This window comes from Fimicolochytrium jonesii (genome assembly GCF_025526975.1).
Source record: "Fimicolochytrium jonesii strain JEL569 chromosome Unknown EV422scaffold_20, whole genome shotgun sequence".
In the NCBI taxonomy this organism is placed as follows: domain Eukaryota; kingdom Fungi; phylum Chytridiomycota; class Chytridiomycetes; order Spizellomycetales; family Powellomycetaceae; genus Fimicolochytrium; species Fimicolochytrium jonesii.
Genome location: NW_026515687.1, coordinates 535,872 through 552,620, shown reverse-complemented (window position 1 = coordinate 552,620; position 16,749 = coordinate 535,872). Strand labels below are relative to the sequence as shown.

Here is a 16,749-nt window from a genome sequence, read left to right as displayed (position 1 = left end):
GCAAAGTTCGCGCGAACATTGTAAAAATAACAAACGAAAAGCCCAATGATTCCATCTTGCAAGGACTGAATCTGGTAAAGACTCGGAGTGTTCATATCGAAGATTTCCATAAGATTATCTTCATAATACTTCTTCATTGCCTTCATAACGGATTGCCAGTCTTCAATCCAAATTTCGGGTTGAATTCCTTGACGTCTCCTCGCATTATATTCGTTGTTCAATCTGTGAGATTCGTCCGCCAAAGGCTTTCTCGTCTTATCGAATAACTCGGGGCTTATATTCAATCTTTCATATCCCGCGTTTTTGAAGATCCGGTGGACTTTACCTATGGCATCGGACATGGATTTATTCGAGATCCCGTTCGGAGTGCGAGCAGAGATTTTGGATTTATTGATCAGACTTTTAACTTCATTCAAAGCGGATAATCGTTCAATCGAGTCAAATACTCCATGTTGCTGAAATCGTTTAACTTCTCTAGAAGTATTCGCAAAATCAGCCTTATTACGATCCAGAAATTGAGACAAATCGGCGGTTTTCAATAGAAATTCGGACATCTTTAATAGGTTTCCTTTTGAAATAAGGAAAGAATAAATTTAGGAACCTATAGTGCGGTCGCTTTTATGTAAATTAAGTTAATATCGATAATGAAAATCCGATGATGTCAGGAGTTATTATCGAGTGTAAGTTGTTATCGGATTTGGTCCTGGTCCCGCACCAAGATTTGTTTCGAGATGGATGACCGCTGCTCATGTGGTATCATTTCTTGACAGTTATCTCGAATGCAAGTTGTTATCGGATTTGGTTCCGGCACTAATATTTGTTTCGAGATGGATGACCGCTAATCATGTGTTCTATCGAGAAGACCGGATTTCCTTGGCATTGCCTTTCCTTATGCAAGAAAGAGATCGGGATTTTGCCGTCTATAAATAGAGTCGCATGGAAAGAGGAATGTCGCATTGGAAGTTCCATTTAGAGTGCAATTCCTTTTATATCACACAACACAAACGCAAAACATGCCTCGGACACCCAAACAGAAAAACAAGCGTCCAAACTGCAGATCTAAAAACCCGGTTGATAAACGCCAGTATCACATCAACGCAATACGTTACAATATCTCGCAAAGGCTATTTTCAAAAAGGACTCAGAAGTTTTATCTCGGCGAGGATAGATGCAAACTCCGCTACGTCTTCTCAAAAGTCGCTTATCATGTGGATGGATTGAAGGAATTCACAAAATTCTGCATCTATCCAGTTAAATGCAATGATAGCATGCGTGAAGAAGGTTGCCAGTGTATGGGATTTGTACGCATCTTGATCCTTCAAGTCAAACAGTTTTTGGAAATTGCCAACATTGACAACGATGAGACAGTGCAGGAAGAGTTGCTCCGGTGGCGGGAAGAGATAGAAGACATTTGCTCTCATCTGAACTCTGATGAGTAATCCGTTAGATCTTGTAAATAGTGTTTTGAATAAGATATGGTCTTCATTGGATTGATGAAGGTGCGGGTGGGGAGGCGTCATTTATTTTCCCTCTTTTTTCCAAGAGGAACGGAGAGAAACGTGTGAGGAGCATTGTTGTTCTCCGAAAGGTGACAACGTGTAAAAGTCGTATAACTTATTTCACTTTGTCACCTTGCGGAGAACAACTGGGTAGAATGTGACTGTAGCAGAAACGAAAGAGTGAATGGAGGGGTGGGTGGGGAGGCGTCATTTATTTTCCCTCTTTTTTCCAAGAGGAACGGAGAGAAACGTGTGAGAAGCATTCTTGTTCTCCGAAAGGTGACAACGTGTAAAAGTCGTATAACTTATTTCACTTTGTCACCAATCGGAGAACAACTAGGTAGATTTGACGTTAACAAAAACGAATAAGTGAATGAAGAGGTGGATGTAGAGGGACGATGTGAAGAAAGTGTCTACGGCTGTGGACGGAGGCGAAGGTTAAGTTAAAGAGGTTTGAGAGGAATGGCGGCGGTCATGAGCGGAATGGAGGGAACGCGTGACGGATTGACGGTTGACAGGACAGCGGCGGAATGACAGAAGATGACGCAATGTGACTCGAAATGAATGGAGAGAAGTCATGTGCCGTCACGTGATCCGATGGCGTGGAGGGAGATGTTTAAATGTTGAATAAGATGATATGTGACAATTCTTTTACTATGGGATCCGGCAGAGCAGTTTTGAACTATGGGTCAGTCCATTCTATACTATGGGAGTCTTCTTTTTTACTATAGGATCTGTCACAGTCCACCCTATGGTATATACCATAGGGTGGACTGTGACAGGGTCCACCCGCTTTGACATTGCGGGTCACGCCAATGTTTGGGTTACTTGCTACCCAAAGCTTGTTCATGCGCTCAAAGCCTACTCTTCGACTTTGTCTTCGCGAATGCCCCAAACCAAGTCCAGCCTTGGGGATCGCAGTGAGACACTGAGAGGTTTACGTCAATGGCTCAACAGTCACCCGCTCCACATTACTGGCATGCGAGTTGAAGTGCGAGTTCAGTGCGCCAGGTTGGAATCAGCGGAACAGATGGTTTTGAATCTCCATTTGGACCAGATCGAGACCATTTTCCAGCACATGGGCGCAAACTCCTTGAAGCTTGTGCCGGTGGAAGAGTACTACAGTCTCATCAATGGCATCATGGACGCTGCCACCAGAGTTCTATTCAGAGGAGATCGCAATAGACAGACTACTGTGACAGACTGTCAGCGCTTCCGAGATGTTCTCAACTCGTCGTTTGGTTTCAATCCCGGATGGTTCAAAGGCATTGCACCCGTCATTGATCCTGCTCGTGCTTGGTGGGGTCATGGGGATGGGGAAGTGCCTGATGCTGCTCCCATTGGCAATATCCGTGAACTCTTCCATCAGCATCGTGATCAGCTTCAATGTCCCAACTGTGGAGGCTCAGCTTTTCATAGCATTGGCGGTCAGCATCGTTTCCGTCTCCGCTGCGCCAGGTACCCTGAGTGCCGTACGACTTTTGGACAGAACCAAGTCCGTGACATGCTTGCGGAAGTCCTTTAGTACTGTTGAATGTCGTTGATAACTTTACACCAAAACCCTTTTCTGAATGTGCGCTTTTCCAATGTACTCTAAATCAATAAATGCAATACTACTTTCCACCATTTTAAATGTTCCATGACAGAGACAGTTCGGCTGAATTTAATAAGTGATCTGGGAAATCTCTAACCCCAACCCTCTCACTCTGCGTACCCTGCAAGCAAGCCCAGGTCACGTGCTCTAACCTGCATGGACAAACTGTAGAACACTGCTTTAACTGGAAAATGTTCAACAGTTTTGGTAAATGACATTCCGCAACGGTCCTACAAACAGTCTACGATGCACAGCGGAATCACAAAATATTTACTGGAGAACACAGCCAAACCCCTTTGCCTGCACATACGTACTCGTGTCTTTTGTTAGGAGATCTTGGGGGTCACTACTTGAGAATTGAAAAGGGGCCCTGTTCTTCAGCCAAAAGCAAGGTTACACAAGATTTGCTACCACATCAGCTATGCAAACCATAGGCTACAATCAACTTTCATTAAGTGCCCTACACTGGATAGTCAGCCAGATGTTGAGATATCACCACATTTTCCAACTTTTTACCCCCCGTCGCGTAAAAATTTCGTTTTTCTAAGTTTCTGAAGCCGTTTCCGCACGGATTGCCAATCCGAGAGTACTTCAATTAGAGAATATGATATGGGGCCAACTTTTCAATTAGGACGCCAACTCCGGATCGGCACTATAAGAATCCCAATTTGCACAAGTCCTCTAACGTATATATAACATATATGTCCCCTTTATATCAACCCCCCCCCCCCTATTGGCACCCCTGCTGCCGCCCGTACCCGCACCACCGCCCATATGACCCATCACTTGCCCTTGCACACCTAGTCCTCCCCGACTTGCTTAGGTGCCCAACACCCCCCGCAACTACATCCCTCAGAGTCAAAAATTCGAACTGTAGAACACACCCAAAAGCCAGAAAACCCGAAAATTTCTAAGTCCCTAGGGTTCCAGGCAACCCAATAATAAAACCCAACCCAGGGGGTCTTGTAACCCTAACCCTAACCCTAACCCTAACCCTAACCCTAACCCTAACCCTAACCCTAACCCTAACCCTAACCCTAAACTATAACTTTAATTATTGGCTGTAGCCTGTCTGAGATGATCACCTCAAAACCCTGAACCCCAGACCCCCTTTGTAACCCTAACCCTAACCCTAATCCTAACCCTAACCCTAACCCTAACCCTAACCCTAAGTCCCTAGGGTTCCAGGCAACCCAATAATAAAACCCAACCCAGGGGGTCTTGTAACCCTAACCCTAACCCTAACCCTAACCCTAATGACCGATTACCGTATTTTTGAGAAGACCGGCCTTGAAGTATCAAATTTGATCGATAAGAGGAATGGTGCCTTGAGTGTTATCGAGACAATGAGCGGTTCGAGCTCATTATTGGTGTCTTGAAACTCCTTGATATATTTCTCAAGAGAGTCCCCGAGCTTGAGGCCGGAGAGCTTGAGCTCAATAGTATTACGCAAGTTGCGAGGATAAAAGTGAGCGACAAGAGCCGTTTAAAAAGCTGTCCAACTTGCGGGAGGTCCAGCGGCGTAAGTCGTATTGTACCACTCGAGAGCAGTACCCTTGAGGTAGGTAGTGAGCGTAGGGGCGTAGTCTGCCATAGTAAAGACTATGGCGTTGGCAGCTCCAGTACCGTCTGATCCAGCTTGTACAGCCAGGACTGTGAGAGACTCGAGAAAGTTGTGGTGAGATGTCACAAACTCTTCGATCTTTTTGGCAGCTTTGGCGCCATCGTATTCGACGAGCTTGTTCTTGCGAGCGTCCATAAGAAGCTTGAAACGTTCGGCTCGTTGGGTTTCTTGCGTACTAGCACGCTGCTGAGTAGCGAAAGCAGCTGCGACAGCCGCAACGATAGCTTGAGTCTGTCCGTCCATTCTTGCTTGTGAACGAGTGTAAGGGCAACATCCGGTAGAGGGGCAACGTTGACAAGGAATATCTTGGTGATGCTAGCGGTAGGTGGTGCTACCATGTAACGTCAGAGGAAACGTAGACGATATTGGGCCCTTCTGAGAGGGCTGAGAGCAGTGTATTGTAGTGAAGAAAAAAGTCAGAAGCTTTTCTCAGCGGCCGCTCGACTGACAGCTTTATATATGGGCTGCCAACGGGGCTTGCGTGGCTTCAGTGAGGCTTGGCGCCTTATGTAATGTATCACCGAGAGCTCGGGTGGCCAGCCCGGGTCTTGGATCAAGTAGAAGTAAAGAGATATAATATGAAATACAAGTGAAGATGAGATATCCCCGACAGCCAATCCGACGGCGGCAACACTGGATACGATTGTTCAGCAGTTGTGGCCGACCATGGAACGACATCTTCATAATCTGGTGAATTCCATGCCGTCGAGGATGGCCAGTGTGATTGCGGCTGACGGAGGCATAACTAGGTAGTAGGAGTAGCTAGGCCCCCGTTGAGCAAGGATGATGGGTCGTTGCATTGAAAAAGCGGGGATGGCTTCCAGATCTGAGACACGGTGCAAGCCGAGTCGGTGATGATGAGTCACGCACGCGCCAGCAGACACTGACTTGCGGGCGTGACTAGAAATGGGTAACTCGTGCTAAATGTGGGTAGCTCACCTCCAGAATAAGACTTTTTTACAGCCAAAGTGAACCATTTGATTAACAAACCTAACCCCTTTGCCTTCGGTGAGTCGGCCTTACCCGGCCTCCTACAATCAGGGTCTACTCGCTCCGCTCGGCAGCTGTCTAACTAGTCTAACCCTAACCCGAGTTCCTCACATTTAGCACGAGTTACCCACTTCTAGTCAATCCCCTGACTTGCTCGGCGGGGGTTACAGGTTTATGTTCCCTGGCTGTACCTCGAGCATTGAGCTTGCCAACAGGGGCAGACGCTTTGCTTTCCAAAGCCCGTTGGCTGTCTGTCGCGTCTCCGTCAGCGTGCCTGCAGCGCTTCCCTACTGCTACCACATGGCCATACTGCGCGACCTGCCCGTCGAACTGTGGCGACGCATCCTCGATTCCTTTGTCCGCGAAGACCTTGGAGAGGTCGCCCCCCAAGACTGGGAGCGCAAAGCCTGTTCGCCGGGGCCGGCGCTGCCTCGCTGTTTCATCTTGTCGCAGGTCTGCCCCCAGTGGGAAACGCTTGTTACGCACTGCATACGTGCCGCCAGGCTCGCTGAAGTGACGTTAGAATGGGATCAGTCGAATGACGAAGTAGTCTTCACCCCGGGGGCCCAAAACCTCCGCGACGTCCTCACCTTGAACATTCGCGGCGCCGTCGGGGCAAAACCGCCGGCATCGTGGACCAAGTGGCTCGGTAGCGTGCCTAACGTGCGTCGCATTCATGTATCCCATGTTCCCCCGAACGCCTTCTTCGACGCCGCCTCCAAATGCTGCCCGGCCGTCACCACCATCACTGGAAAGGACTGGCTTGGACAAGGTCATTCTGCTCAGGGAACATACGTATATGTTGACCCGGAGACAGGGACGGCCACCCCAGCTACGTTGGGAGTTGACGCAAAGCTTTTGGGCATAGCGCTGAGCCGATGGCATGCTGCCGGTTTCGGAGGCTTGCATCACTTGCACATGCGCTGGGATGTGCGAATCGATGACACGCTATTGACCACTATGATGAGGACATGTCCTCATCTGAGGTGAGCATTATATCCCTAGTCATTGTCGCGCTGCCATGCAGTTTGACAAACATGCCGTTTGCAGCTTTCCGAAAGATCCTAGGGATGAATACTTTGGCGACACTTTCATTACCGCAGAGCCTCAGTTCGACGTATCAGATGCTTTATGGGAAAAATTCGTGTGGTGGATCGGTGGATGGCGAGAGTTCGATTGGGCCAAAGTGCATGTGTCGCTTGAACACCCGGGGACTTTCCCTCGACGACTCTTGGCGTTCGCCCAAGCGTCGAAACCAAATTTGAGAATCCTCAGGTTTGGTGCTAGCGCGGGGCGCGACGGAGCTCGGATCACAAAAGAAAGCTTGACCGCTGTCCTGAAGCCCTGTCCAAAGCTTTCAAATCTTACAATATTTCCAGAATGTTTCGATCTATCTGAAGGTGCTGTCTGCGTTGAGTTGAAACGCCTTGGGACAGAAACACTTACACCTTGAAATGGCTTTTCTTTTGACCCAATAGGCGTGTTTGAAGGTTTCGGGCAAACATTAGCCGAGCATTGCCCGAAATTGAAAAAACTTGTAATCTCTTCGTGTGCTCAATCTGCCTACGATGGCGTGTCGTTTGAGGACGACGATTTTGCACACATCTCCGACCTCCCCAATCTTGCGGATCTGGAGGTCATCCCCTGGCTCGACATGAAGGCGAAGCACTTGGTTAGCCTCCTAAAAGTCCCGAAAAGCATCGATGAGCGATCTGTACGGATCCGAGGTGACGGCGAGCAGTGTTCACCAAAGGTTCTCCTGGAATTTCTGCGTTGTTTAGCCCGTCTCCCAGAGGACTTCTTTGACACAACCGACTTTGCACTGGACTTCGAGCTAGGATGGGACTATGATGAAGATGCATTTGAGAAAGGACAGCCGCTGGCGGAGGAGATATCTGAACGGTTTGGCGGGGACGATGGCTCCTTCACGTGTCTGCTCGAAGAAGAACAGCTCATCATCAGAATCGGTTCAGACGGAGATTCGGATTGATCGCAATCCAATAGTTGACAGAATGGGACTAGGAACGCGTGGGTAGCAAACACCTGATGTAGAAAACACATCCTCCGTTGAAAGGACAACTCAACCGGTGTAAAGGACAACTCAACCGTAGTCAACCTTCTGCGAGCAGTGATATACGCAAAAAAACTTCGGGGTGGTTTGACATGTGCGCCGGCAACGCCTCGTACCCCGCGTGATCATCCCAAAACACTGGAAAACCGTCGCGTCCTGTGTGGTTGTTTCGACGGGCAGATCCACTTGGATGCTCGTGCCCATGCGGAAAAAGTGGAAGGTGAGGCGCTCGACCACAGGATGCTCGTGAGCTATGATGGAGACGGCTTGGGTCGGGCGATCCGTGCTCTCTGATATGGGGTACACATCCTCGTCCCCCGGTTCCGAGTCCGAATCGCTATTCCTGACTACGATTTCTGGACCCCAGTCTTAATCTTCGAGGCGGAGTAGAAACTCCTCGCCATCGTAGGCGACTCGAATCGCATGCTGAGTGCTGAGCAACGCCATCTTGTCTTTTCGATCTGCCACTATGAGGTCAATCGACTCGCCGACAAATGTGCTCTCTGTGGCGTATCGAGGATTGTTTGACAACAAATGAGCCTCCAGACGGCAATTCTTAACCAGAGCTTCGCACACTTCTTTCGACGCCGATTGCCGGGAGGTTGCATGCCAAACGCTGAATGAGAAAGCGACAAAGTTCGAATTGCAAAGACGGGGCGAGGGGGTGTTTCAGACAATTGGAGTGAACTAGAAACAAGGCAAACTCATAGGTCAAAATCTAGGTAACATCTCTCAAATCAAGGGACAGCACCTACAACAAAGTGCTCGTCGTATAGCGCCGCGTGACGTTGCTGATCAAAAGCGCGCATTTCTGATAACGTGGCTTTGAAGAACCCGCCTTCTGGTAGGGATACGAGCTCGCTGAAGTCGCGGACGAGCACTTCTGGACCGGCTTGGCTGTCATCTCGACTCCACACCATGACATGTTCGTGATCCTCTGGCTCTGCAAGATCTTCATAGATGAGGGCGGTCGCGATGGCTTCCAGATTGTCATTAGCCGCTGGCATCGTGCGTGTGCGTCCCGAAAACGCTGTAGTTGCGCCATTAGTCCCGAGAGCAGCGTTCTCATCGAGGTTTGGGCTGGACCGGTTTGATGTGATGGCTCTACCGCCTGCGCTGCGATGTTTGTCGAGAATTTTCGATGGCCGTCCTTTGAAGATATTGCCGGTAGTGTCGTAGACAGCCAAAGTTTGCGTGCTTTGGGGAAGGATGCACGTTTGCAAGTACGCCCTGACTTCTGTCGTGTTGTTCTTGACATTAATCCTAATCAGCCCGTCGGAACCGATATCTTCGTTCATGTTCAATGTGACAAAAAATGACCCTTGGTCTAGAAGCTTTTCCACAGCCTCTTGGTACGTCAAGGCTGGCTGCACTTCCTCGCAAACAAGATAGGTCGTCTCTCGAACGTCGCCCGAGGAGACGGTCGGCGTGTTTGGGGACCCAGACAACGGGAATGGATCGGGTTGCGAAAAGCACACCCCCTCACAGAGCTGGCGAGCGGAATAAGCTGGCCAGCTGATTATGTACATCAGCGATTCGTAAACAAATGCCACATGGACGTGGATCCGTCGCAAACGATGCGCTGCCACTTTGCCAGACTGCGCAGGATGTTGGTGATCGACCTTGTTGAACGCAGCCACCTTGTGTGTGTAGGATCTACACCCTCATCACCATGGCTCTGTTCGACAGAGTCGTGTTCACATTTCTGGATGACCCACCCTTTTGGCCCGCTACTCAGTTTGGATGGAATAAGGGCCGACTGTTCATCAATGACCCCAATGTAGTTCTGGACCAGGAAGTCATGGCGGAAACTCTGTATTGGCGTTACGCCGACCAGGTCACTGAGCTCACAACCTTTGAGCTCCTGAGGAACGTGCCCACGCTTCCTCGCCTGCAAACGATAATAGGATGCGTGGCCGATGTCGTGGGATTCCAGTGGTCACAGGCCCCCTCGCTCACACACGTTCAGCTCACTGTTGACAGAGTGCAAGAATTTCACCTGCCCTATCGAGCTTCCGGAAGGGATCCGCCGCTTGGATGTGGACTTTCGCGGTGGAGCAGCGATTCTCCCAAATTGGTTCGCACCTGTGCCGGGGCGGGTGGTCCGATATGCGCTGTTTTGTCAGGATGGAGATGTCTGGATACCAACGGGATGGACGGAGGAGCTAAGGCGCTATAACGGGGGTGGGGTATTGGAGATCCTGGTTCATGGTCAGGTACTACAAGACGACCGGGAGAGCATCGAGCTTTGGATTGCCTTGGCGGAAACGAGCAATAAGTTCGATAAAGTCCTCTGCAAAGTAATGCCGCCCAGCTGTACTTCCTGGCGCGACGTGGAGGAATCCGAGCTATTCGAGACGAAGCTTAGCTAGAGACCCCCGCCCCGTTTTGGCTTCGAGTTGCTCAGATTGGCCTATGAAGACGTGCTTTACATATCAGGTTTACGTGTACATACGGAGTAGTAGTCGAATCGTTACCGTGAGGTGACTTGCTTGACGATGAGGGTGCCGGGTCGATGTCCATGTCATCGTCGTCGTCGGGGATGTGCGCGGCTGCGTTGTTGGTGGTCGAGGGGTTGAGGGCTTTGAGGTAGGTCGATGGGAGGCGCTCGAGGAGGTTGCTAAGCACGGAGATGTACGTTGACTGGAGGGTTGAGGTTGGGATGTGTGAATCGTGTTATGTTGAGGTGACAGAGAACGCCCAACGAGAACTCTTACCAGGGCCGCATCACCCATCTTCCCCACCGCCTGCTGCCCAAACGCCAACACATTCCCCAACAATGCCGCAAACATATCCCCGCGCGCCCTCTCCCTCTCGACCCGCTCATACGTTTGGGTATATCATGAATGCCCATACCGTTTCTGCCACCCGCCGTCGGTGGATTTCGAAGGGGAAGTGTATGTTGGACGCGCCTATGCCTGAACGAGACCGCTTGCTGAATATCGAGAAACGCGCAAGCTACGCAGTCGGTCCAAGTATTTCCCACGATGTCAGATTGCATATGATGTCCGCATATACACTGTATACACCCGGCGTGCCAAGAAAGAGACATAGCTATCTACATACGCCGTTCGTTCTACCATCTAAACAAAGCTACGATATGAGGAATCCTGGGTAAACCGATCCCAAACTTGTCTATGTGCGAAAGCTCCAAACTTGTCCGTGTGAGAAAAGGCTCCCTACGAAAAATCCCTAACTGAAATCATACGTATACCGCCACTCCTCCCCCTCCTCCTTCCTACGCTCCCCGCCAGCACCCTTCCGCGCAATGCTGCTCTGCCGACTCGGCGCGTGGTACAGCCCCGCTGACGACGCGGGCGCGGCAAAGTCGCGGAGAAGGGCCGAGATGCGCGGGTTGGAGAAGATGGATTCCCTGCTTGGTGATTGTTGCTGATGGGCCGGTTTTTGCCGGTCCAGCGTCCATTCCCACGCCGGCTGCGGGTTATCCGAGGGCGGGTAGGCGTCATCCAACGACTCGGAGGCGTCGGTGGCGGTGCCGTGCCGCGGGTCCTGGAGACATGCGAGTGGGAACATGCCCACGGTCCCGGCCTCGGAGGGGTCGGAGCGCACGCGGACACCCTCGCACCACCCGTCGTCAAACACCTGCACGACGCACACGCGGTCCCACATCTCCAGCCGGAGCTCGTCGCCGCGTTGCGGGACCCAGGGGTGCGCGATCGCGTAGGAGAATGACGCGCGGGTGGTCACGTCCCCGGAATGATGCAGCGGGATCGTGTTGGGTGACGGCGGCGTGGAGGGTCCCCCCGTACCCGCCGGGGGTGAGGGCACCGGGGGGGTGGGGTAGGTGGGTGTGAATTGGGCGGGGCGGGGGAGGGATGGGAACGCGGGCGTATGGAGGGGTGTGAGACCCGAGGGTGAGAAACGCGGCAGGGACGGGGATGTCGACGTCGTGCTTGTCGACCCTCTCTTGGTGGTGGTGGTGAGGGCTCCCGGGGGGAGGTAGGCGCGGGGTGGTGGGACGGGTGTTGTGTTGATGTCGGCGTTGTCGTTGATGTCCCGACGTCTTTGCAACGTCCCACTGCCTTCAGACGATCGGGTGGCGTTCCGCGTCAAGGTCGCTTCACCCGCGCTCCTTCTTGCCCCGCTATCACCATCGCCGTACCCCGCGATATCCATGACATCAAACGCTTCCGTGTACGCCTCGCCCTCTCCCTGTGCCAGATACATCTGTGATTGATTGGTTTCCTCCAAGCGGAACATCTCGACTGAGCGCGCGAACTCGTTGAGCGGTGCGCCGTTCACGCTGCCGGTGTCGGAGCCCAGCGGGGGTAAGGCAGTTGAGGTTGCGCGGGGGAGGGTTGGGCGATCGGGTTGTTGTTGTTGTTGGAGAAGGGTTTGACCGTAAAGGTAGGGGTACCGCTGAGCCATTTCCGCCCTCCTGCCCAAACTCGAGTTCATCGTCCCGGTAGGGTTGTACGCTGGGTTGTAAGGGTTGGTGGCCGCCAGATTCATGGCGCGTTGCAAACTCCCCGGTTCAGACGGCACAGATCGGTTCAAACTCCCCTCAAAACTCCGACTGTTCTCCCGTGTCAACGTCGGGCCTTCGTTGCCGAACGAGGGTGTCGGGTTGTACGCTGGCGGGGTTGGGTATGTGTTCATATTCGCATACATTTGGGATACCGGTTGTGATGCCGCATACCCACCCTCCTCATCCCCGCCTCTTCTCGAGGGACTCACACCCCCCTTCTTTGTCGCTCCTCCGACTTTCCGACTCCCACCGAACCCCCACCTCCCCCTGCCCCTCCTCCAAGAATACGCAAACGCCGCCACGGCCGCGAGCGCAAAAAAGACGATGGATCCGATCAGCAGGCCCTGTTTTGCGGGGGCGCTGAGCGAGGCGAGGAAGACTTGTTGGGTTTTGGGCGTCATTGTTCCTGGGGGGTTGGAGGTGGGCGGGGTTGGGCGGGGGAGGGGAGGGATGGAGGATGAGGCGATGACCCGCATTTGGCCCATGCTCATCGTCTGCGGTGGGGTTGTGACGATACTTCTACTTGTTGTTGTTGTTGTTGGTGGCGGGGTGGTGGTGGATGTGGTTTTTTGGGTTGATGTTGTTGATGTGGATGCGGATGTGGATGTGGATGATGTGGAGGTATCGCCGGAGGGCTCGGAGAGGGTTGGGAACGGGGCTGGGAAGGGGTTGAAGGATGATGAGGGCCGCGGCGGAATGGGCGTGGGAAAGAAGATGATTGGCGGGCGGGTTGTCATTTTTTGGGTGCTTTTTCCAGGGTATTTGTCGGGTGGGACGTTCACGTAGACGGAAAAAAGGGCAGCGTCGGTTCCAGACGAAGTTGGTTCTGAATGGCGCGAGAAAGAAGGTATTGATCGTGGTGTGCAGAGTACTCCTTGCCGGCTCGATAGTGACCGGCGAGTGCGGTGAGAAAACAGGACGCTAGAGTGCAGCGCAAGAAAGTGTATGGTACAACACCTATCCGAACCAGCGGCGGGTGTGCACTAGCGTAATATACAACGGGAGTCAATCTAGGATGCAGGGTCTATGAGGAAGGGAAAGCCAAAAAGGATCGTTCGAACAAGAGCAAAGGCAAGAAAAGCCGAGGCGTGCATATACATATACGATGGGTAAGGTTGAGTCCCGAAAGCACATGCGGGATGAAGCGAGATGAGACTGAGACAGCAATGGGGGGGGGTGGATGATGGAACACATTGTTGTTGTGGGAGTGGAGTGCCCCGAGCCAGCGTCGTTTGTCTCCACCAACCAGCTTGATGAGAAAGGAAAAGGTGGGTTAGGGCGGCGCGTCGGGGGGGGGGCGCGTAATAAAGTGAGAAGTGAAACACGTAACGAACGGCCTTATTCGCTCGAGCCATTGGCCAACGCGTGCGGTGCGGCCAATACTGACGCGTTGGGACCAGTCAACTCTTTCTCTCGTAAGACTACGCACACGACAACCGCATCCGTCATTTCCAAATAGGCCTACGATGCCAACCAACCATCCGTCACTCTCCCGTGGATCAGGAAAAAAAAACAAGGTTCACCGCATTCCCTCCACGCTTCTGTGGCGTTCTTGTCATAACGGCCGCCTTCGAAAACCCCCACTTCCCGTTCGTCCGTACGCAGTATGATGATTGTCGCGTTATATACCCGCGGTTCTGACGACTCGTTCACTTGATAACTGCGTGTGACGTCCGCGGGCCCGCTCTTGCAGTTGCACACTTGCGTTGATGGCGAATAGAGTGATAAAATGCAGTGGAATCCAATGTCCCATACCCGGGACCGCTTTCCCCACCATGCCGCCGTTCTGTGCGCAACGGGGCGATCACAGCCCCCATCGCATTGGCGTTCGAGACGAGACGAGACGAGACTCGAATCACAAGTCCCCAGCTGATGATGATGCCTCATCGCTCGTGATCAGTCCCCCGACGGGGATCGAAATGTTCATGGATGTCATGCATGCATTGCTCCAGTAAAGGCTCGGGTGTGTGTCAGAGACATCATGTTGGGTGAACAAAACACCGGTGTATATACTCATATCTCATACAGAGACGTTTAATTTTATGGTACGTACGAAAAACATGAGGAATGCGTGCGATATAGTACGCCGGGTGCGTGATACAGCACACAGTAAGGCTCCCCCCCCCAAAAAAAAAGAAGATCCGGCAAGGATACTTCTCCCCACCCTACACACTCGCCCCAAAAAGCGTCTCGGTGATCCTCCGCGCACCCAGGCCCCTCCACCGCTTCCCGCCGATCGCCCACCGCTTCTTGGCCTTGCGGTACGCGCGCAGCTGCGCTTTCCATTCGTCCGCGGTGTGGATCGACACTTGGGTTGCAAAGGTGACGTTGCGTTTGGTTGCGGATGTCGGTGGGCTGGTGGTGGTGGTCGTGGACGGCGACGCGAGTGTGACGACGGGAGTGGATGGAGTGGATGGTGGTTGTGGTGGTGTTGTTGTTGTTGGTGTTGCTAATTGCAGTGGTGCGGTGGATCGGGTTACGACAGGTGCTGGTGGTGTGGTCGCGACAGCTACTACCGCCGGCGTCGCCGTCGACACTGCCGGAGTAGGCGAAACACTCCGCGCCAATGTCCCTCCCACGTCCAAACTCCCACCCTCATGCCGCGCCGACTCCCCACTCAATCTTCTCGCAGGGCTCTCAACCACCTTCAAATTCGCATTCACCTCCTCCAGATTATCATCGCTGTTGTTTTTGAGATCTTCCGTTTTCTGCACTTTGAGTTTCGGGAGGGTGGGGATCATGGGTTGGGTGAGGTTGACGACCAAGACGTTGGTGCTACTGCCGCTGGCGTTGAGGTCGCGCGTGGTAGAGTCCCGACGATCGCTATCGCTATCATTATCATCGCCATCGTCGCCGTCCGAATCACTAAACATGCTCCCCGTCGAATTCCGTCTCCTCATCGGGATGGGTTGGGATGCGGGTTGTTTCGACGATCGTCTCGCTGGTGACGGCGGTGTCGCCACATCCCCACCACCCTCACTTTTGGACAACTGCTCATCACTTCCCTCCGCGGACCCCTCCCCACCCCCAACACCACCCTCACCGGCTTCCAACACCTTCAACTGAGCCTTCAACGCCTCGATATCGATCAGCCCAGGCGGGGCACCGGACAACACGACGACGTGGGTGGTCTGGGAGGGCGGGAGTGGGCCGCGGGAGGGCGTACGTTTGAATGGAATCTGAGGAGGCGGCATGCTGAGTGGGTTTGTGGGGATTATTTTCACGTTTGTTGTTGTCGTTGTTGCATCTGAGGCGGCGGGGTGTTTACTGTCGCGCGAGGGAATGGCGTCCTGCACCACGTCGTCCCCTGCCATGATGCTTGGCGTGGACGATTCCGCGGGGGACGCATCACCCAGCCGTGAGCCCGAGACCTGAGCCTTCTCCATCCCTTCCCCGTGGTGCAGGTGGTGTTCTGGAGCGGTTGGGGGGGTGTCGAGTTGGTCAATGTAAGTAGCTGCGAATGGGGGCGGAAGGGCTGTTGTTGGGATGATTCCCATTGCGGGGCCTGTGGGTGGCGGAACGTTCTCTTTGGGCAGAGCAAGGTGTGGGGAGTTGGTTGGCTGTGCGTGAGTTCTGCAAGAGGGGCGTAGGAGCTGCTGGGGATTTTCACTGGGAATAGGAGACTTTTCTGGGCGAAAAGAGTGTTGCGAGGGGGGGGGGGGGGGGTTGCGGCCCAGAGGTCTCTTTCTGGGATATCTTGTGATGGGCGTCGCCGTGATGACTCAGCCGCCGCCATTCATTTCCGCCTGCTTTCGGACGGAATTTGATTGAGTGCTTGTTGTTGACGGCCGGCCCAGGCCCCTCGGGAGTGCACGCGATCACATGGCATTCCCCCCCCTCCGCGCACTGGTGACTTCTGAGTGGAATGTAACATTTGGTTCCCACTGCCATGTGTGATCGGCAAGCCCAAAGCCCAGATTGTTCCTCATCATCATTCCGCGCGCCGGTGTCCCCCTAAGATCATTTGAACTTTCGCCTCCGTCTGCGTTTCATCCTCGTAGTCACCAACAACAAACTCCGCTTATCGACAGCAGACACTTGCCCGTCAGCTGTGCCCGAATCTATCCCCCATGCGCCCAAGGCTCCACTCCTTGCCGACGTTGTTTGCCCAATAAGGAAAAACGGGCGCCAACCCGTTCTAGTCACTGCATAGTCATGACTTGACGGCGCAATATTCCCGTCAGTCGTCCCGCTCCCCTCCCCGCAATATTCCGCCCCTCTCTTTTTGAGTCAGTCAGTCCTCCTGCCGGTCTTGCTGCGTGCTGTAGCTGTGTCGTATGTACATAGCCTGTGTTGTGTATTGTGGTGTGCGTGCCCTTCATGATACGGCCGGTTAACCTTGCGCGCTTCAAACAAGCAACTCGCAAACGCACAGGTCGCGTTCCCAACCTCAGTGCGGAGCGCCTCCATGGTGTCTTGCCTATATATATATTGCACTACTAATAGGAGTTCCCCGAGTCAACAAAAGCCGTCCCACGAAAG

At 52.9% G+C, this 16,749-nt stretch overlaps 4 protein-coding genes across 4 annotated transcripts; 2 read left to right on the top strand and 2 right to left on the bottom strand.

Annotated features, from left to right (window-relative positions):
* The first annotated feature begins 5,771 nt into the window (after positions 1 to 5,771).
* On the top strand, positions 5,772 to 7,853 carry EV422DRAFT_537022 (uncharacterized protein). Its single transcript, XM_053070879.1, has 3 exons — positions 5,772 to 6,693; positions 6,758 to 7,107; positions 7,186 to 7,853. The coding sequence occupies exons 1-3, from the start codon at positions 5,882 to 5,884 to the stop codon at positions 7,695 to 7,697; spliced, it is 1,674 nt and encodes a 557-aa protein (XP_052923792.1). The 5' UTR covers positions 5,772 to 5,881; the 3' UTR covers positions 7,698 to 7,853.
* A 294-nt stretch (positions 7,854 to 8,147) lies between these two features.
* Positions 8,148 to 10,570, bottom strand: EV422DRAFT_569499 (uncharacterized protein; the record flags this gene model as incomplete). The annotated part of the gene is made up of 6 exons (XM_053072773.1): positions 8,148 to 8,281; positions 8,530 to 9,434; positions 9,497 to 9,669; positions 9,742 to 9,892; positions 10,234 to 10,421; positions 10,496 to 10,570. The coding sequence occupies 6 exons, from the start codon at positions 10,568 to 10,570 to the stop codon at positions 8,148 to 8,150; spliced, it is 1,626 nt and encodes a 541-aa protein (XP_052923791.1).
* Positions 10,571 to 12,731: 2,161 nt separating this feature from the next.
* EV422DRAFT_537018 (uncharacterized protein) lies at positions 12,732 to 13,520 on the top strand (the record flags this gene model as incomplete). The annotated part of the gene is made up of 1 exon (XM_053070878.1): positions 12,732 to 13,520. A coding segment is annotated over one exon (322 nt), but the record flags the coding sequence as incomplete, so codon positions are not given.
* A 912-nt stretch (positions 13,521 to 14,432) lies between these two features.
* On the bottom strand, positions 14,433 to 15,764 carry EV422DRAFT_507996 (uncharacterized protein; the record flags this gene model as incomplete). The annotated part of the gene is made up of 1 exon (XM_053068701.1): positions 14,433 to 15,764. One exon carries the CDS (start codon positions 15,762 to 15,764, stop codon positions 14,433 to 14,435), a length of 1,332 nt encoding a protein of 443 aa, XP_052923789.1.
* Between the last annotated feature and the right edge of the window lie 985 nt (positions 15,765 to 16,749).